Genomic DNA, 21,899 nt, shown 5'->3' with positions numbered 1-21,899 from the left:
GCCAGATTACGATCTGAACCCCAAGCGAGCGAGCAAGGCCTTCGTCTGCAGGCATTCCCGCTGATTTCAGTGGAGCCGTGTTGCAAGGGTGCCAGGGTGAGTGAGGGGATAGGAATCCAGCCCCTGCCGGCACTCCTGGGCCTGCTCGGGTGCTCCCCACCGGCGGAGCCGCATGCTGGGCGAGCGTGGGTGTACCCTTTGGGCTGCCTTGCTGCCTGGATTGGTGGAAGAAACGCAGAGAGCTTTGGCTCCTGTCAGCTTGGGAGCTTCACCTGAAACTGCCACCACTTGCTGGTTGTTGGGTGTCGCTGCTTGCAGGCTGCAGCCCCTAACTTCTGTTTTCTGAAGGCAAACCAAATGTGGCCGGCAGCGAGTGGCCTGGGTCCTGACTGGAGACCCCAGGCCTGCTCCTGAGCTCCATCACCCTGTTTTCAGTGGAGACTTGAGCTTTCCCATTCCCTTGGTGTGATTTTAAGGGGAACAGTCTGTGATCACACTGCGATTACAGTGTGAGCGTGAGTGTCTGCGGAGCGGGGCCTGATTGTGCCAGGGACTCCTGAGAGAAAAAAGCCGTGAGGGAGGCTTCCCTGCAGGACCTCCCGGCCTTGTCAGTGAGCTTGGGTGGGTTGACCTGTGGTGGCTTTCTCCTCTCTTTTCGCTCTGAAGTTTTAAAAATCTGACATGGGTTTGGGTGAGGAAGGTTTCTGCCTTTGCTTGCGTCACTTTCTCCTAGCAGTGACGCACACATGTGCTCGATTTTGCCACATAAGTGGGCGGTTTATACACTGGGAGGGAATGATTCATAAATTAGCTGGAGCCTATGCCTTTGCTCTGTTGCCCTAATGAAGTGTGAGAAGGATTCAGTGTAGACCTTTCTGCTTGGCCCTCAAACAAGGTTGTTGTGGAGTTACATTTTTGCTTTCTGCCTGCAGGTAGCCAACCCTTGCCCAGGGAGAAAAGCTCACCCAGTGAATAAAATGGGGGCAACTGCAGGGAGATGTGATGGCCTGCTATCTGCAAAGGAAAACCCTGCACATACTGCATTCTGCAGAGTTGTAGCACTTGACTGCAGGTTTTGGAGGCTTTTGTGTAACCAAGATGAATGAGGGCTAGATGATAGTCTTTGAAACAGGGAAAGAACAAACATAGCTGTCTGCTTGGGGGAAATGCTATGGGGCGTGAGGCCAGGGGGTTGTTTTGTGCCTCCATGCACTTGTACTTGTCTGGCGAAAACAACAACACAACTTGAGGGTGTGCTGAGCTAGGGAAGAAGAGGAGGAAAATTGAGGTACAGGGAAATGCTTAACAAGCAAATTGTTTGTTTATTTAAAATGATAATGTGCAAGCAAGAACATCTTTTGATAGCAACCAAACAGGCTGATTCTTCCTCTCATTTTCCAAGTCAAGAAGACTCTCAAATGGTGTACGATGAACTGTGTCTTGTTTCAGAAAAGCTGCAAACTACCATCGGAGGCAGTGGTGAGGGAAGGCATCTGCAGCACAGAGTTAAAAATCATGCTTTGCTCATAGCATTACTTGTTAGAAATCTGGGGCATCCCATGGTTAATGAAACCAGCTTGTTGTCTTATTAGCCACCCTTGACAATTATATTTACAGAGGTTAGCAAAACTAAATATTTTTCTTCGTGGCTGGAGTGGCATCTTGAGAGACCCGACCTCCTCTTATACAACCCATTTTTCCTGCTTGAATTGCGACATGGCTTTGGCCTTAGTTCCCAAAATTCAGTATTTAAATGAGGAGAGATTGGACCGTGTTTTCCCCAAGTTGGTTCAAATGTGAAAATTGCAGGCTCTAGACTTAGAGTAGAGCTCAAGCGTTTGTGGTTCAAGTTAGATTTTCCAAGCTGCAATTGGAAATTCTCATAAATATTGCTGTGTAGCTTGCTTTTTTTTGATTTTGCTTTGTTTCTAACCTTTTATTTCAATGGCAGAATTAGAAACTGGGAAGAATTTTTCCCAGACTGGAATCTTTATAGGCGCAGCATAGATGCATTTGTATTTAGAGAGAAGGAAGTACCTCTGAAAGTGTAATTAATTTACCTGGTACTCCCATTCCCTGCGTCTGCCCCAGGATGACATAAAGCATTTTCTGTAGTACCTTGAAGGACGTCTGTGTATGAAGTTGTTTTTGTTGTAGTTGTGGTTGGTTTTGTTTGTTTGTTTGTTTTTTAATGTGCATACAATCTGACTCCTACTTGACAAAGAGAAAAGTAAGAAGTTAGTGTTACCTTGTAAATATCTGATGCTTTATGTTCAGACTTGGATGGGTTGGTGCTCACTCCAGTGATGCCACTGAAGTCATTACCAAAGTTGGATCCTGCTGTTGTATACTGAAATGTGTGTTAGTCTCATCCTGTGCATACCTCCTCTATCAGATACCATGTTAGAAAATATTCACCTGGAGCAAAATATTGTGAAAGAGGTTTGCCAAAGGCTGATCATGGATCTTGAGAAGATATCGTAAGCATTTATTAGGCCATGTGCTCTGTTAGCACACCCACTACTGAGCACCTGCCGTCCCACCTATCTGATCCCCAAGCCTATGCCCAGCTTCAACTGTTCTGCAGCATGGGAGCCCTGCTGATGTGCTGCGAGCAGATTCCTGCTTTGGAAGATGCTGTTGAATGCCCAGCCTTGCATGTGCCCCAACAAACACCTTACTGTTCCTTTGGTCTTAGCATTTAACATGTACCCTGGCTATTTTACTTTCTTATACATTTTTTAAGCGAGATGAGGTTTCCATGCTAGAAACTTCTGCAGTCGGTCTGGCTCTTCTAGAAATGGTCATCTTCTCTAAAATATGTTAGTATGTATTAAAGTTCTTTTTATATTTTATGCAGTGTTACATTGTACCAGCCACGATTTAAACAGCGTCTAGGATTAAGTGTTGTGGTTAATATGTCACATTGTTTGTTTTCATCATCTTCTTCACATGAAAGAATATAGTTTAATATCCTAGTGTGATGGGGATTTTTTTTAAAACTTTATAGACTCATTACTTTATACTAACATTGGAAATAGCAGGTTATGATAGGCTTTTTATTTAGAAGCCCTGTCAAGTGGGGAGCCGCCAGTGGTGATTCTGGAAATGAATGTGCATCAGCAGAAACAGTGTGGTTGATCTTTTCCCCAGCCTGTGCTCATCCAAGCTGTGATATTTGCACTGATACAGTGTTACAGGAGTCTGCTAGAAAATAAATCCATTATGTATTGAAGTGACTGAGGTGTGAAACATTGACTCATGCAAGCGAAGGAAACTTGTAATATCAGCAGAGCTACCTGGGTTTGAAACGGTAGTATTTAAGCACAGGCTCTTCGTGCTCCGAAATAAGAATCGTACTTTATGAAACACTAGTCAGTGGAGTTTGCTCTTAAACTAACCCATCCCAAATCCATAATGAATGTAGCCTTTGTGTTTCTCGCACGTTAAATTTGGCTTTGTATCCCTTGGTGGCTTAGTTTTGCATACTTGCTTCATAAAATGTCTTCCCCTTTGTTATTTCCTGCTCTTCTGTTCTCTGTAGAGTTTGAGGGAGGCTGACTCTGTTGGCCTTGTTATTTCTCAAGAAGAAGCCCGTTCTCATAGACAATGGAGAGAGGGTGATTTCATTAGAATAGCTTTTACTAAGGAGAGGTTTCTTGCATGCAGTAGTATTTTCTTTCCCGTTTTATATTCTTCGTGGTTGAGGAAAGTTGGTTTTTCAGAGTACTGCTAAGGGCTGAGACAGCTGTATATACAAGCACAATTGGATACCCTATTATTACCTTTACTTTAATGCAGGGAACAGCAATTGCAACTCATTTTATCAATGACACAGCCACACACTCTGCCATTTCTCCAGCATTAAAATTGATTGTCATCTTGTCCTGGAGTATTTTTCAAGTAAATAAATGCAGACTGAACAAAACAAATTTAGATATACAATTTTTAACATTTCCTGAATCCCAGGAATAATAGTTTGCTATTTTGTTTTGAATCTCTGACCTAAGACAGATCTTGTACCTGTCACATTCAACAAGGACTCAGGGGGTCCAAAGGCTGATTTTCCCGTTGCAGCAGTTCCCTCCTAATTCCTGTTTTTAAAGGAGCAAATAGATATTAGCATCTCATTAATTGAGTTTAAATCAGTTGACAGAATGGATTCATCACTGTTGAGACTTACTCTTCTAAATGCCTCTCTTAAGTCGTGAATTGCATTTCAAGAAATGCTTTTTCCTTTCTCTCCTTTACCTGCCAGGAGCAGTTCAGAACGGAGGAAGGAGAAATCAAGAGATGCAGCAAGATGCAGAAGAAGCAAAGAGACCGAAGTTTTCTATGAACTGGCCCACGAGCTGCCCCTTCCCCACAGTGTCAGTTCCCACCTGGACAAGGCATCCGTAATGCGCCTGGCAATCAGTTTCCTACGCACTCACAAGCTTCTGTCTTCAGGTAACATCTGGCTAAAAGTTGTCAATGCTGGTTGGTATCAGCTTGGTGAAAATGTGCATGGTCATCTCTGAACACAAGGTCTTAAAGTGAGAACAGGACGCAAGTCCTTGTGTTGTGAGAATACAAATAGACTTAAAGTTGTTGGTTTTTTTTCCATCAGAATTACGTATATTTGAATTGGGATAGGAAATGTGAGTGAATCTGGTCATATAAGATCTTCATTACCAAACTAACAACTGATGCAGTTCTGCATCTTTGAAAAAAAGAACGATAAAAACTATTGGATATGTTTTATTAAACTCATTAACAAGGCTTTGAGCTTTTAGGAGTTAAATCAGAATTCAGACATACACCTTATAAGCTTCTATGCTGAAACAAGTAAATCAGGACTGGTCATGGCAAGCATGTGTGTGCCAGTGCATTCAAAAGGCAGCTTGGAAGTTCTGAAGGTCCAATACTTCATTTTAGAGGCCTGATTGTGCTATACACTGGTAATATATAGTAGGTTGTCCAATACATGGTAGAGTGAGATAGCTAAAGCAAACAACTTTTAAATACTTGGCATGAATGGATTCTATTTAATCAGTCTTAATTATTTTGGAGTAGTATGAAATGTGAACCAGCGTCAATTTCGTAGCCTGTTAAAACCAATAAAATGAACAATGTTCTTATTTTACCCCTATGTTTGCATAATCACTTTGATAGAAATCTATAGTTTGAGTAGCCTTTAAGATCAATGAAAACAACTGTATTTTTTCTGGGGGAACTTTCACACAGTGACTTCTGTCTGCCAAGAATATGTTAAAAAAGAAATCCTGTATTATTTGTGAAAGGTAAAGCCAAAATTTCATCTTTTCCTTCATTAATGGCAGAAATCCCAATAAGGTCACGATTGCACTTCCTCTCTTTAGAAAAGTTGAGTCATACCATAACAACTGCTTTAATAAATGCCATTAGGAAGTATCTCATTCTCTGGAAAAGTATGCTGTTGGTTTGTTGTTATTAGTCTCAAAGATATGACAAACTCAGTTCTATGTCTATAATTTTTGTAGCTTTTCTGGGCTCTGCGAAGACTATTTTATGAAATGTATGTTGTGTTTTATACTTTTTTTTTTTTAATCTTAGCTTATAGAATCTGATATTAATGTTTACTTCTGTAAGAAGAAAACTTTATTTGCTGAACAGCATTTGGAAATCATCTCTGATTTCTTCATGCAATTAATGCTTGAAGTTGCATAAAATAGGTAAATGTTCTTAAAAATACTGTCCAGCGAGCTAATTTGTTAGTAGCTTTCTCATAAAAATGCAGCTTAAGCTTTACAAATATTTATATTAGATGAGCTAGAGACTGGCACAGAATAGGAAAAGCAAACTTCTGCAGGACTGTAACAGATAATATAAATAATGTTTGTGTCTGTGAAAGCTGAAATGAAATAGTTTGATGCTGTCATCATGAGAAAAAGATATTTGCTGACCTGGAAACTGCTCAGTTTAAAGTGAACTTTTCAAATACACTTACATTTCTTGACAAGGAAAAAATTCTACAGATAAAATATTTGTTTTAGTGCTTCTGTAGTGTCAAGGCTTAAGCTCGTATCAATTGGTAGTGATGACAACTACATATATTTATTTAATATTTATACATTTGCGTACGTTTCTGTTTTTTTCTGTGACAGTGTTTGAAAAAACAATGTGATTCATGTAGCTGATTTACGTTTTCTTGAGGTATCATCATGACCCAGCAGTTCGAAAGCAATATGGCAGTGAAACATTACAGTTATGACAGGCTGTGTTTCAATAATATTCAAAGCTTCTTCTAAGTTAGTTATTTACTTCGCCTTAAATCTGATCTGCTTCCCCAGTTACAATATCAGTTTGATTTAAGTCCTCTCATTAAAATTTGTGTTGTTAGTCAAATGCAGGTTTGTCCCTAAGATGTAGATCTGAATTTCAGAATCTTTAGTGCTTCTATTACGAGGAATTGAGCTTAAGGGGCTGCTTTTCTCGAAGAGTTGGGTATTATTTTCTGACATGGGGAACACATGGAAATGAAAGAACTCAAGCCAGAAAACCACTGGTTGTTTGTAAAGGCCTCATCTGCTACTTATATTCCTCTGGGTATAGCTAACATTTAAATTAGCCAAGCTAAACAAGAAGGCTGAAAATTTGTTTAGCCCTGAATATTTGAAAGATAAAATTTATCAGACTTTGGAATACAGTGGCATAAGAGAGAGAGCTTTCTTTATCGCTATCGGAATAATGACTTCAGAGTATTATTTCTTGCTCGTTTGATTGTCCTACAGTGTACACTTGCTAAGATTCCAGAGATTTGCAGATGCATAATGCTAGTCTAGCCAAAGTAAATTTCTGTCAGTTTGAGAACTGTTTCTTCCCCTCAGGAGACACGACTGGAAAATTGAATATAGACATTTCTAAGCAGGCTTCTGGCAGGTGAGCTTTGTTGAAAAACTGCTGCCTTTCAGGCCTGATTAACACTGTCGTTGCACAATAGTTACTTAATGCAGCTAATGTTTGAGGGGTGCTGTTCTTCTGATCCATTCCTGTGGGAGCAGAATCAAAGTCTTTGATTGTAGGCTGCCGAGTAACGTCAGTCTTCCTAAGGATACTGGCTTTCACGAGAAGGCTCTCCGATTTGATTAAAAGCTACAGGGTTTTGATACAGTTTTTGGCTCCTGTATGAAGAGGTTTGCTGCTTATCACGTTTCGACAAGAGCATGGAGCAAAATGGAAGTGGCTTGTGCGTGCCTGTCCATCCCCTGCTCTTGTTTTGCTCTAGACCCCTTTTGAACCCCATGCCAAGCTGCCCCTTTTTCCGAGGCACGTTTAGCAGACTGGAATTTGGCTGTTAGCTCTGCGTTGCCTCTGAGGAGCCTAACCCCAGTGATGGGGAGCATGGGGCTTCCTGTTTTCTCTGGCAGGTGAACAGGGAAATGGGGAGGTGGAGAACTGGAGGAGCATGCATGAGAGACAAACGTCTTCCCCAGCCTGCAGACATCCTCCTTGCTTTACGTTGTCTTCATGGAAAAAGTTTTGATTATTTGGGCTAGACATTTAGTGTAAACTGGAGTTAAGTGGGAGTATATGTTCAGTCATTAATTAGGACATTAAAATAACATTTACTGCATTTATATATATACAATGTCACTAAAATAAGCCTGTAGTGCGGCTTGAAAAATACTTCAAAATTTAGCAGAGAAAAAAGTAGAGCTTGATTAGCATTTTTGCTATTTATTATTAATTCTATCAAAACCTCCTGCCACAACAGATTTTATTTTATACTGCTGTTTGTGGGCATGATCCTCACATGAGGACTCATCTCCTCATTTCACAGCAGTTTTGCTGGGAATGAAGCGAGCAAGGGCCTTCCCAGGGCTGCATCCTCATCTCTCTGCAAGCCCACGCTCCAGATGGGATTTCAGAGATGGCCTCAGGCAGCGTGCCAGCCTCAGGCCCTTGGCATCGTGCCTCTAATGCCCCATCGTGCTATTCCCTGGCTCGGAATAGGGCTTTTCGCTTGTGTAACTCGGGCTCTTTCACTAGCTGTGTCTGCATAGCTATTATTTATCAGTCGGGAAGCCGAGCCCTCGAGAGATCTATGCCTATATTCTTCCAGCAGGTGAATGGCAGAGCCCAGAGCCTGAGTCGGCACCGAGAGCTCGCCCGCGACCCGCCTCTGGGAGCCCCAGTGCCTGGGCTGCAGGGCGCGCTCCTGCAGGCATGGCGGGGTCCCGGCTTGGCCCTTGTATCCTATCATAATAGGAAATAGCTGGTTGTATATCTCAGAGTTCAAAAGGGTAAAAAATACCAGGCTTTGCTTTATAAAAGTTGCATCTTTACTTAGTAACACATTTCCCTTTGATTTTCACAGTAGGCAATTCTGTGTGGGAATGTTGGAGAGGAAGCCTTTAACATTTAGAAATGCAGGCTGTTCGTCTGACGGCCTGATTGAGATTAGTATCACAGGAAGCAAACTGAAACAATGGCTTTATAATACTGTTTCCATGTTGTGCACACAACAGTACGCGGTATAATTGGAATGTTAGTAGAAATATCATTTAATTATGACCTCTTAAATATTTTTCAAGATGTCTTCTAATTCTGTTGGCATAATACATTTTGCCATTGCTACGTTAACATCTTTGGGATAAATTTAGAATAGATGTTTGTTCATTAAAAGTAAAGATTTTGATCCCAGGAAGCTGCTTCTGAAAATAGTCTGGTGGATGCTTACCAGTGTCAGAGCTTGTGGATATAGGGCCTTATGTCCTTTAGCGTAGTCACAAAGTCTGATACCGGTATTTCTCTCCTGTTCTCTAGTGTAGCTAATTTTTTTGAGTATTAATAGGTGGCAAAAGGAAAATATCTGTCTTTTGCTAAAGAACAATACTGTCTGAATATTAGGAAGAGAATCCACTTTAGGAAGCCTGTATGGGGTGCCAATAATTTCAAGTGTTCGGACCACGCTCGCGATAAAGGCGTTACTGGAACCAGAACTCCTTGGCACCAGCAAGGGTCTGTGTGCCAGGGCTGCAGACCTTTCAGTTAGGCTAATCAGGTGAACACGACTTTATCAGCTTTCTTCAATCCCATGCTAATTGCATGGTCACCCGGGTGTCTTTTCGGCGTGGAGAGTCCAGCAAAGGAAACTGGATGGGAGTCACTCCCGTGCAGGCAGGCGGCAGGAGAAATGGGGAGGGAACAGGGAAGCAGACGGGAAGTTGTTTGGGAGAAGGGAGGCCACAAGGAAGCCAGTGTGAAGTTGTTTCAAGGGAGGGAGACAACAGAGCCGGAAAGCCAGCGGGGAGCAGAAGGGAAAAAATAGCTTTTCTCTACGCTTTTAAGGGAGAGCGCAAACTGCAGGGAGAACTGATGTGGGCATTGTTTCGGAACGTCTGGACAAGCTGCATCTAATCTCAGACCATTGTGGCATAAAACAGTGCTTTAAAAATAGCTTGTCTACTTGTTTGCTTTTATTACACTGGAAAAGTGGTTCTGTGCCAGCCGTGCTGCTAGGAGTGAGTGGAGCTGGGTACCGAGTGCTTCAGCTGCCTGAAGTGGCATCCCGTTTCTGGGAAGGTGAGCTCAGAAAGCCCGATCTGATGGGATGCTGCGTCCCGCCGCTCAACACCCATTGCTGCACGACTCCAACACCTTCCTCAGAGCAGTATCTCAATGATTTGGCTAGATACAAACTCTGCAATAAACTTGCAAAGCAACAATAACGTAAGTGTTTTCTTTATCGAGGTTGCTTGTGCACTTTGAGATAAGAGCCCTTCAGGAAGCTTCGAGTTTAAGAGCAGGTTTGTCTTAATGTATCTAAACTGAAAGCTTTTATTGGGCATATTGAAAATATCCCTTTGAACAGGATGTGGTGTCCTGTCATGACAGAAAAAAAAAATAAAAAAAAAATAGTTGCTTTCTTTTGATGTGAAACAAGAAACTGGGAAAAGCCGAGTCTGTCTCAAAGCTGCTCTTTCTGATGCAGGATAGAGCTGCTTTTAGATCTTCCCTAACTTCCGCTTAGCAGCACCAGGCAGTTTTTACCACCCTGTGAAGGAGTTGCAGCTATAGCCTTGTGCCTATTATGCACAATATGCAACCGATTTTTTGGTACTTGTAGGATCCAGGGTAAGAAACAAAGCCTTGAAAATTGTGTGAAGGTGATGATGTGACTCCTAGTAAGAGCCTTTTTTACACTTTGTACCTCTGAACTGACAAGAAAGGCACCTTTGCGTCAGATCAAAGCTGCTGAAAGGAGCAGAGGCTGTTTGCTAGGAGTCTGTTTATATCTGCGCAGTTATTTCTTGCAAGGAGAGCTTGGGTTTTGAGCCCTCAGACTTGTTCCAAGAGGTTGGACTGAAGGAAATGAGCAAGCATCTACGGAAAAAGTGTTCTTAAACTTGGGAACAGTGCACATCCTGACAGTGGGAATTAATCAAAGCTTGTTTACACGAGCTATTTTTAGCATAAAAGGTTATCATAAACACTGCAATAGGCATTTGCCATTACAGTTCAAAGTTTCTTGTTGATGAACACATTCTTCTCTGGTCGTCAGAAATTTTTTCAAAACAGAGCTGATTAAAAATACATTTCAATATTTGATACAGACTGAGAAGCAGAGTGAAAAAATACCATATCAAAATTTGATACAGACTGAGGAATACTGCCTTGGGGCAATGTGAACAGTGGGTGACGCATCAGATGGGGGCTCGGGACACCGTGGCTCTGTTCCTGGCTCTGCTATAGCTCTGACAGTTGCTGCTTCACTTCTCTGTGGCTCTCTGACTTATTTCAAGATCTTCCCGTCTCAACCAGATAGGGATTCTCCCTCCTTTACAGGCTTCCTAGTGCTGCATGAGAACAGTCTTGGCTGGGGTCCATAAATGGAACCATAATATGAACAATTATATTGCAATACCTCATTCTGCTGAATGCGCTATTAATTTTTAGAGTTAAACTGGAATATTTGCAGTCCACTCTCCTTTCTGTATTGTTATGGTGCATGAATTGAGATGCTTCTGTATTAGAGGGGAAATGGAAAAAGTCACAGGAAGACAAACAAACAAAACAAGAAGCGCATCCTTATTTCAAAATTTATTTAACAGCTAGTTTAAACAGCAATGATGACAATACAATTTCTGCCTAAAAATCACAGTAAATTGAATCCAGTTACCTTCCTTCAAAACCTGGAAAAGGCTGGCAAGTCTACAGGGGATGCTGCTACCCAGGTAGTGACCTCAGGCCTACTGGAAACCAGAGGCTGAAGTTCTGGCCCCTCCTCCTCGTGCTAACCTACTTGCATTTGGTCCCAGCTTTCTCAAATGCTTTCCATCTGAAGCTGGAATTTCTTGTGCTAATGCTCCAGTCCAGCCTTGAGGTAAATTAATGAAGAAAATTTAAAGCAAAGTGAAAGACATCAGGGATTTCTGGGAGCAGCTTGCAGTAGCAATGGCTTTGTTTGTTTTTCTGCTGCAAGATAGACTCATTCTAAAGAAAACCAGACTCTTGCTAGTGGCAGTAACTGAATTGCTTCCAATGTATCAGTCTCCTAATGTGTGTATATACCCTCTGTGTATTAATCGCGATTTTCACAGGAAAAGGGGAACAAGCTGTAATGCTGTAACTAAACAGTAGGGATTTTATATGAGGGATTTTTATTAATATAATTATTCTGCTAAGCCACTTGATACAGGGCCTACTGGGGCACCACAGTGACGCCCCCCAGCACATTTCTTTGCTGAAGACGAGGGATCTTCAGCCAGCCCAGCTAGCACAGTTCAGAGGTTTAGCACAGGTCCCACCTCCTGGGACTGCACCTCTGGGCCATCTCCCTGTCCCTGGGCTTCCTCTGGGGACGCCGGTGGGGTTGGCAAGGAGACGGTGGCAGGAGCAGCACAGCAGCACACCTGGCTGCGTTTTCCCCTCCACGGTCCCTGGATGTACTTGTCACCCATCTTTACGAGCCTGCTAGTGCCCCCAGTTTCCTCAGTTCTGGTGATCCACCTTGGAAACGCGGGCGTTTCCAGTACTGCCAGGAGCTGCGAGCTCCCCTTGCCTGCTGCAGCCGGCTGCTGAGCAGGGAGGGAGGGATGCAGCGGGGTTCGAAACGCACCGGGGGTGCTTTCAGGTTATATGAGGGGGGGCACAGCGTCACAAACCCTCTCCCCTCCCTCCTCCCAGTCCACATCACAGATGCCTCCAGCTGGACGAAGGTAATTTTAATAATAACATTAAACTCTGATCCAGCAAATCCCTGTAAGCACGTGCTTTAAAGCTGACTATGTCTTTAAGTGCTTTGCTGGACTAGGATGTTACGGGTTTGAACCTGCAGCCCTGATGTGAGTGATCCTATGTCCTCTCTGTGTGTTTGTACAAGTAATATAATTTATATACACGGAAAAGCAAACTTAATCATCTGATAATACAAGTAAAGTGTTTGTCTTTCACTGTTGGAGGCATTTAAGAATACAAACGCTTTGAATAGCCTTCCTGCCTTTGAATGGTGATGTTTTGTTAATGCAAACTTAATGAGCTGGAAAAAAATTGGAAAGGAGGGTCTGGGGTTAGAGCTGAAAAGTCAGTTTTTTCTCTGAACCCACACTTGGCTGATTGTCTTGGGCTATAGCCATGATCCCTGCTGAATAAACCATTTGTTTGCTTCCAGAAAAGTTAAAAAAAAAAAAAAAAAAAAAAAAAAAAAAAAAGACCCTTGACATTCTTTACACAGCAGAAACAAGCTTGGGAGCAGATGGTCACTTACCTTTTTTTTTTTTTTTCCCCCTTCCTAAATGTCATTATGGTCAAAGTGCATACCATTCAAATATATTATTGTGTAGTTTCTGTATTTTAAACACTAACCCTGATGTAATTTCCTGAAATCAGTTGCTTTGTACTGAGGAGGAATTGGCCCCTGCCTGTGTAGTTAAAATTGCAGTGCAGGCACACAAAATGGTGCATCCCCAGCCTGTGCTGGCGATCCCCAGCATCTTCTCTTCCCTGACACCAAACGATTGCATTGAGAAGCAAAGGATGATGAACTGAGTGCTCCCAGTGGCTCTGGGACCGGTCAGTTCATTCCCGTGCTTACACGATGGATGATGGGCCAGAGAGGTGTGCTGAGGTGCAGCAGGAGGATGCAGAAGCAGCAGCTGGTGTCATTTTTGTTAGCACTCCTCTATTCCAAACAGGGGCCGAGTGTGCTCTGCATTGCAATCCCTTTGCATTTGCTCCCGGTCTAGCCTTAGGCATTAGTGGATGCAGCTGCAGGAGGTACGTAGATCAGACTCATCCTTTAACAGTAATTCTGTAATACTTCAAAGTAAAGCCCGTGGTAGTTTGCCTCAGCTTCTTCTATATTAAAAAAAAAAAAAAACACACACACAAAAAACTTCTAATGATGTGCTTTACAAAGCAATACCTGATTTTTGTTTCCAGACTATTTCTGAAATGAACATTTTCACTAGAAAATTGAAGGAAAATGATGAATGTGCTGTTTCAGAGTGGAAAAGAAGAAAAAGGAAATACTTTTCTCAAGTGCGCTGGAGAAAAGTGTCTGTGTGCTGAAATGGAACATTAAACCAACAAACAAAAGCAACTTCTCCAAGAAACTGGTTTGAGTCTCCCTGCTCTTGCAGGTCAGGCTGAAACAATGAGGGCTGGAGCCTCTGGCCAGTAAAACCCCGCGGTGGGCCCAGCCTGGAGCACTCCCATGTACCCAGGGAGCAGAGACACTGCCCCCTCGGCTCAGGTCAGTCTTGCTGCCTGCCTGGGGAAGTGAAGGCTCCGGGGAGACCTTATAGCAGTCTTCTAGGACCTAACGGGCCTACAGGACAGCTGGGGAGGGACTCTTTGTCAGAGTATAGTGATAGGACAAGGGGGGAATGGCTTTAAAATAAAAGCAGGTAGGTTTAGATTAGATATTCGAAAGAAACTCTTTACTCAGAGGGCGGTGAGGCACTGGCACAGGTCACCCAGAGAAGCTGTGGGTGCCCCATCCCTGGAGGTGCTCAAGGCCAGGCTGGATGGGGCTTTGGGCAGCCTGGTCTGGTGGGAGGTGTCCCAGCCCATGGCAGGGGGGTGAAATCAGATGGTCTTTAAGGTCCCTTCCAACCCAAACCATTCTATGGTTCCAGATGGGACTTACCCATTGCCTTGTATCTTTGGCAGTGTATTAACAGTTTGTTATTCTTTATTCTGAGACAAGAAGGTTTTGGTTTTGGTTTTGTCCAAATTCAGAGCCTTACCCTTAGGTGAATTCGTAATGACTGATCACAAACGTGCGGGCTAACTGATAAAACTGTAAAGATAAGCTCACCATAGCACGTTTGAGGGACACAGGCCAGACTGTGATAACTGTAAACAGCTTTCTAAAAAAAACAACAGATGTTTCCCACTAAACATGTCAAGAAATTAATGGCTATGCTCCTACATAGAAATGTTTCAATACAAGCCATGTACTCCATGTACTACAAGTCATGTAATAGTCTCCTGCAGGCTTCTTGTTCATGGGGCTGAACATGGCTGAGAGTTTGGCAGAGTTGGCTGAAACCTGCTAAAGTGGAGGAGGCATTAGGAAGAATAGTGTCTCCCCTCTCTTCCCGCCTGTGGCTATGCCTCCATATTGCGTCCCATCTCAGGAGATGGAGCACACACATTGAGGGCATAGCAGTGCCATCAACCATCTCTACAGCAAAAAAAAAAAAAAAAGCAACAGGAAAATGAGTAACCAAAAACAAACAAACAAACTAGCTGTTAGCACAACAGCCACATATCTTCCATGGAAACGCTAAGATACACTGGGTTTGTGAACGCTGCATAGGCAAACATGTGGGATTCTTGTGGGATCCGAAGCTTTATTATTTTTTTTTGTGGGTCAGGAGGAAGGTAGATGGGTAACAGAGTGTTTCAGAGTTGGTGGACTGGTGTGTAGGGAGTTCTGACTCCTACAGGTAAAAAAGCAGGTATTGATGGGACGGACCTCTTTTTTGCAGATATTTTGAGATTCATTAGATGAAAGGTGCTCCTGAAAGGACTTCAAGGGAGAGTTTTTCTACCTTTTCTGCTAAAGGTAGTGTTAACAGCTATCTCCATTCTGAGTGGGGAGGTCTACAGGCATGCTTCATAGGAAAATTTGAACTCCTTGGAAAAACTGTCCTGATAGAAATGTCTTTTGTAAGACTGTTTGTTAGGAATGCACGAATTTGCTTACCTTCTGTAAGATTTGCCCTGTACTTGGCACCTGTTAGAAGATATAAAGGTAGCATGTGTCTAAAACGATGTGCACCCAGAACCTGCACTTCATGTCTGGGTGTTGCCAGTGTTATTGTGCTGAGAACATGTACTGCAGAAAAGCAATTAAGGTCAATAGAGGATCTATTGCATTTGTCAAAAGGTTTAGAAAAATATCTTCTGCCTTTCCATTGACAAGGACACCCCTTTTATACGCTGTCCAGATGGCTTTCTTCTCGAAAAAAGACTCCATCAGAAGGGATTTACGGAAAGGAAATTCAAACAGAAAAATATTTTGTTGCCTTGTTATTGGATGAGATTGTGCTGAAAAGGCTGGCTAAGGTGCCAAAGATTTTAGATGTTGTTTTCTTTTTTTTTTTCTCAGTATGTGCTGACAATGAGAATGAACTAGATGCAGACCAGCAGATGGACAACTTGTACCTGAAAGCTTTGGAGGGATTTATTGCCGTGGTGACACAGGATGGAGACATGATCTTTTTGTCAGAGAATGTCAACAAATACATGGGTCTCACCCAGGTAACTTGTTCCCTAACACTTACCTGTGTTTGTAATACAATTCCTAGAAACTAGACATATGCCTAAAGGCAGAAAAACAGGTGTATGTTACTGCAAAAAAGACGGAAATAAAATGTCGTATTTGTCAGACAGGTACCCTGAACACCAGCCAGCACTGTTTCTGTTGTTTGTTTTTTTCCCCTCTCCCTTTCTATCAAACCTATAGCATCTTTGGACACTGGAAATGAGCCCAAAGCTGTTGTCAATGCACTTAATTCTAGTGACTATTTTCTTGTAAACAGGTAGTATTTAAAAGCAGATAAATGAGCAACTGCAATTTTCATCAAGAAAAGATGATTCCCAAGAAATTGTCTCCTGGTCCATTTGATTCATTTTGTAGTATTTTGAATACATCATAAGTTGCTTTTATTTAACTAAGTATAGTTTTTGTTTCTGAACAGGTGGAATTAACTGGACACAGCATTTTTGACTTCACTCACCCATGTGACCACGAAGAAATTCGAGAGAATCTGAGTCTGAAAAATGGTAATTGTGAAAATACAAAAGGGTCACTCTTTGCCTTTTAAATAACCAAATGAAGTAATCGGCTGATAGTAGAGGTCTGTTAGTCATGGTAAAGGGACTTTTAGTTCCTAGAGTAATCATTAACTGTTATTCAGTGCTTTGCAGATTTGTTTTGTTTTGCCAAATATTGCTTAAATATAATAGCCCTCAGAACTGTTTGTACAGTGTTTTCCTTTCACCAAGTTAAAACGAGGATAATGGCTTCACATGTAACACTTCACAAAGATTTATGTGCTACAAGCTAAAACATAAGTTTAAAGTCCCATTTAAGTTCCACTTAAAGTTTAAGATCTACAAACTGATCTTCAATGGTCCATGTATCTTTGATGGTCTTTGCAGCTAAATTACCTGAGAATTAGTCTGTCACTTCTCTTGAATCCTTTGTGATTAAAAATAGGAGAAATCAGGAAGGGAAACTCAGAAAACTCATTTGCCATTTTCCTTTTATAGGTCCAGGCTTTGGAAAGAAAAACAAGGAGATGTCGACTGAGCGTGACTTCTTCATGAGGATGAAATGCACCGTTACCAACAGAGGCAGAACTGTTAACCTCAAATCTGCCACCTGGAAGGTACTATATTTTAGCCATCAGAAGTGTTTTTTGGTGTTGGTTGTTGTTGTTGTTGTTGTTTTGTTTTGTTTTTGTTTGTTTTTGTTTTTTACTTTAAAAGATATTTTGACTTGTGGAGAACATACATTCTAAGTTTATTTTCCATTCATAAATCATTATTTCAGGTTTTGCACTGCACTGGGCAAGTTAAAGTGTATAACACTTGCCCTCCTCACACTTTGTGTGGGTATAAAGAGCCTCTTCTCACCTGCCTTATAATAATGTGTGAGCCTATTCAGCATCCTTCAAACATTGATATACCCCTGGACAGCAAGACCTTCATGAGTCGCCATAGCATGGACATGAAATTTACCTACTGCGATGACAGGTAAAGTCTCCTGATTTCTCCTTTTCATGGATGTTTCTACTTTCTTGAACAAAACAAGCAGTCAGTTCCTCTAAACTGCCCTACTCTGTGGACCTGGTAAGCAAGGACTAAAAGAAAGTACAATCTGTGACCAAGACAGCTATTCAGTGGTTCACTTAATCCCTCTAAAATCTCAGTTTAGACAAAATGATACTTATGCCGTATTTCCTCCCTCTGCTGAATGAAGAATTCAAGCTCACTGGTAGAAGATGAGACAATTTAGAGCCATAAGCGTTAGCTTCTTGGGTTTTAAACTGAAGAATATAGGGGATTTCTGTTGTTTTTAGAGAAGGCCTCTAAGGACATGCCTTATGGACCTTGGTCAAGGACTGTCTAATAGTTGGTTTGGCCCAGGGCACAATTATCAGTTAGCTGGAAAGTACTTTATGCTCTACATTAACTAAGAATTGCTAAGGCACACAGAGCATCTGCAGCTCTGAAACAGGGTTGCAGTCTCCTCTGCTCAATGAGGAGCAATTACCCTTTGCTGTTTATCTGTCATGAAATGGAGAGGAAGATCTTAGTTCAGGGGCACTGGCTTCCATTCCCCACACTCTGAGTGAAAAAATGCAGATTCCCTTAATCTCTGCCTGCTTGTTTTTGCCTGGGATCTCCATGGCATTTCATACCATCCATCTCTTCTCCCTGCTTACATGTTGTGGTAACTACCTGCCTGTGAGTGAACCCCAAGTCCCTTCCCATGAAGATTTCTCCTGTTCCTTGCTTTCCCAAAAAGTCCCACCTGCACTACTGTGGGTTATTTTTTCTTTTGTTTGTTTGGTTTTTGTGTTTATGAGATCATCACCTCAAGTACTGTGTGCAGGTTTGGGCACCACAATATAAGAAGGACGTAAAATTGTTAGAGGAGTGTCCAAAGAAGGGCTACAAAGATGGTGAAGGGTTTGCAGGGCAAGACATATGAGGAGCAGCTGAGGCCCCAGAGCAGAGCAGGCTGAGGGGAGGCCTCATGGCAGCCTGCAGCTCCCTCAGGAGGGGAGCGGAGGGGCAGGCGCTGAGCTCTGCTCTCTGGGGACAGCGACAGGACCCGAGGGAACGGCATGGAGCTGGGACAGGGGAGGGTCAGGCTGGGTGTTAGGGAAAGGTTCTGCACCCAGAGGGGGGTCGGGCGCTGGGACAGGCTCCCCAGGGAGTGGTCACAGCACCGAGCCTGCTGGAGTTCAGGATGTGTTTGGACAACGCTCTCAGACATACGGTCTGGTTTTTGGGTGGTCCTGTGTGGAGCCAGGAGTTGGACTCCATGATCTGTGTGGGTCCCTTCCGACTCAATGTATTTTCTGATTCTCTGATCCCTGAAGTTAATTTGAAGTTTTCTGATGGCTTTGTCTAATGACACTGCTCTCCTGAAAGTTGGAGATGTTTGCAACTGTGTAAGGCTGCTGGTGGGATTATACATATGCTTGAATCTTATGTAAACACTTGCAGGACCGAAATCTTGGTTATTTTCTTGATCCTTTGAAGGTTTTTTAAAACCTGTTCCAAGCAAGATTATTATTTTAAATAGTATAATGAAGCAGCCATATAAACTAGCTGGGTTAGCAGCTGTGGATGAAAGCAAGATTACGAGTGTGAAACATGTGACTGACCTTCTTCTGACCTCTCTGAGAATTTAGCAGCCAAGTCTGTTGTAATTAGAAATGTGCTGCGATGTAACTGCAATAGGAGACACTTTTTTTTTTTCTTTAATACTTTCGGGGTGAGAAAATTGAGATATCAATAGGATTTTGCTACTGGGGAAAACTCCAACGAGACAGTAATGACTCATTACGAAAAGCAACTTACTTCAGAACTACTGGGGCCATAAACTTGCTCAGTGGTAGGTTAGAGGAGACTGACAGAACTTTGCTGTATTGCAGTATTCGTATGTCTCCAACAGACGTGATGCATAAGCATTTATAAATGTGAATTTGAGGGAGTGATACTTTTCCATTAAAGATACATATGATTGTTTTAAAAATAATAAAGTCGTATGCCCTGTCTTAAATAGCGCAAGTTGATTTACAAGGAATACTTTTCATATGGCAGAGAAATGCAACAGCCTCCTCTGGATGATTCAGCCCACAAGGAATTTGAGAGATTTCTCTTTAAAACCAGGCAGCAAAACAGCACGTCTTTTACTACGTAGTTTTACTTGAATGTTTCATTCATGTTTTACTGAGAGTATGGATAAAGCTGTAAAAAGCCAGCTAGGCCAGAGAAGCAAATAAACTTCACGCACCTTTCAGGTCCTTCCCAGCTGATCCTTCTGGCTCTCTCTTCCCTCCCAGAGGAATGTTGGTTTCTCTCCAACAGGCGACACATCAGTAGCCACGTAAAAATGCAAAACACTCAGCTGTTCTTATCAAATTCAGTGCTGCTAGACAAATGGTATTGAGGGAGCAGTTTATGCCAGGAATGTAAATCCAGGCTGAGGAGCGGGGGAGGAAAAGCAGCATGTGCCAGTCAGATGCCTAAACCTCTCTCAGTGTACTCCAGCCTTCCTGCAGCGACACAGCAGGGCTGACAGATCATTTCCCTGTAAGAGGTTGTGTCTTCTGAGCTCCGGGGTGATATCCTTTGAGGGCAGCGTGCCTCCTCAAGCAGGCTTCTGTCGCAGTCTGAGTTTTGCAGTTCATCTGGTGTGAGCAGATCTGCTCACAGGGCTGCTTCCACCGCTCAGGAAACTCTAGGATTTCTGGGGAAGTATTGTAATAAATGGTGGCTGTGCTGGACCTTACTTAGGGAAGCATCCACCTTCAATGTGCCTACAAAAGATAGCTGCATGAAGCTGAAATTTATCTGGGCAGAAAATTAGGATGACATCTGTCATCTCCTTAGGAAACCTCATAGTTTTTATATGTGGCAGAGCAACACGCCGACTACCTTTCAATAGTTTGTAACGAAAACTGGATGGCTAATATAAAGTGCCTTGATTATTTTGGCTTTTCCTCAGGAGGGCACAGTGACAAATGAGACATGAAGTTGGATAAGACTGGCCTTCCCTCATTTGAAACGTATGAGACCAACCCATATATTTTGCCCTCCCCAATAACACGTATATATACATACATATGTGGTCCATGACTTGCCTGTGGCTAGGTGGGCGGTATTTGTATTCCTGAAGCAACTTTAGTGAGGTGATAAGCCTGTAAAGAAAGCTTTTTAAGACAAATATTAAAAAGTTGGTCCATAATTCAAATTCTTGTCTTGTTAAATGCCCGCTTCAGCCATTCCTGGAGATCGACTTAAAAACATTCCCTTGCTCCACTTATCTTGGCTAAGTGGTTTACAGGAAGGATTATTTTAGCTGTAATGTGGAAATGCTGATCAGTGGCACAATTCAATAATCCAAGTGAGGACTTGGATTCAGCTGCACGAGGCTCTGTGTAGGGGACAATCTCCAGTGAGGGTGTCAGAAAAAGGCAAGTCTTTGCATGAGAGGAGTTCTGTTACTTTGGTGGCACTGGGGTGATGGGTAGATGTAAATAACTGCAGTATGTTTCTGTGTAGGAAAAAAACACAAAAGTGAAAACTGTCTGCATTTGGCAGAAAACCCCAAAACTACATCAGGTGCCCTGAGGTACAAAGGAAACCCACACGCTGTTTCTTGGAGGGGACTGGGGCTTGGAAAGCACAGAGGGTAATGTGGCATTGGGGGTGGCGTTGCCTTTCCACCTTCATCCCCGCTGCCTCTTCGGGGTGTTGTGGAGGGGAGCAGGAAGCAGTCTGTGCCCCTGGTGGCTGTGGGCGGAGAGGAGAGGAGAGAAGGCTAAGGAAGCAAAGCTGCCCTGAGAGAGGGCTGGCAGCGCAGGCTGTGACTCTGGAAGCAGTTGGTAACCAGTTCCCTGGCACCGATACGCTGGAAAGCATATGGTGTCCATTACTTTGAAGGCACGCTTGCTTTGGGGAATTGCATGTTCCTGGTTAAAAGAAACCCAATTAGTTACACTCTTTTGCTTTTTCTTGATTGGAACTGTGTAATGAGAAAGTTGAAGGAGAAAATGGAGCGATGGAGGATGGATGGTGATTCACAATAGGACTGCGCAGGACGGTGCAGTTCCAGTAGTGTTGGCCCCAATCCGGTTTCTTCTAATATGAGCACACATGTGGGAGCCAGCCTGCGCCAGGCTGAGAGGACACCGAATTGTATTATTTCCAGTTATGTCTGCGTAAAATAGAAATATGCAAGCACAGGACCTTACAAGAGGTTTTCAGTCAGTTTGCCATTCGACCTATATTTGGAGAGTATTTTCAAATTAGGTGAGAAGGCAAATAAGCATTTGAAAGGACTTCCTGTCCCTCCTCTGTCCCTGCTCAGGGGGCAGATGCTGCAGGGAGAGGAGAGTGGTGATAGCTGAAACCAAAGATTTGCATTTGGCAAAACTGACTCTGGTGGTGGTTTTTTGTTGTTATTTGATTTGTTTGTTTTTTCATAAATATCACATAGAACAGGAACAATCTGTTAAAATTAATTATTAAATTAATTAAAAATAATCTTTTGTCAACAAATAAATTTTGGTTCAGATAGACCAAGTGAGTAGGAGACAGAGAGTCCCGCTGCAGTTCTTGATGTACCCATCTAGACTTTTTGCCTAGCAGGGCAGATGCACCCCAGCAGGCCAGCTCTG

The 21,899-nt window shown here is 42.7% G+C and overlaps 1 protein-coding gene across 1 annotated transcript in view; it reads left to right on the top strand.

Annotated features, from left to right (window-relative positions):
* Positions 1 to 21,899, top strand: part of EPAS1 (endothelial PAS domain protein 1) — an 80,669-nt gene that overhangs the window by 39,531 nt on the left and 19,239 nt on the right. The window contains exons 2-6 of the mRNA XM_035557921.1: positions 4,259 to 4,449; positions 15,584 to 15,735; positions 16,176 to 16,260; positions 16,750 to 16,868; positions 17,033 to 17,235. Coding sequence (XP_035413814.1) covers positions 4,259 to 4,449; positions 15,584 to 15,735; positions 16,176 to 16,260; positions 16,750 to 16,868; positions 17,033 to 17,235 — 750 coding nt within the window. The remainder of the gene's footprint in view (positions 1 to 4,258; positions 4,450 to 15,583; positions 15,736 to 16,175; positions 16,261 to 16,749; positions 16,869 to 17,032; positions 17,236 to 21,899) is intronic.

Source organism: Cygnus atratus, chromosome 3, assembly GCF_013377495.2.
Source record: "Cygnus atratus isolate AKBS03 ecotype Queensland, Australia chromosome 3, CAtr_DNAZoo_HiC_assembly, whole genome shotgun sequence".
In the NCBI taxonomy this organism is placed as follows: Eukaryota; Metazoa; Chordata; class Aves; order Anseriformes; family Anatidae; genus Cygnus; species Cygnus atratus.
The sequence above is the reverse complement of the archived record's forward strand: the minus strand, read 5'-3'. Positions and strand labels throughout refer to the sequence as shown.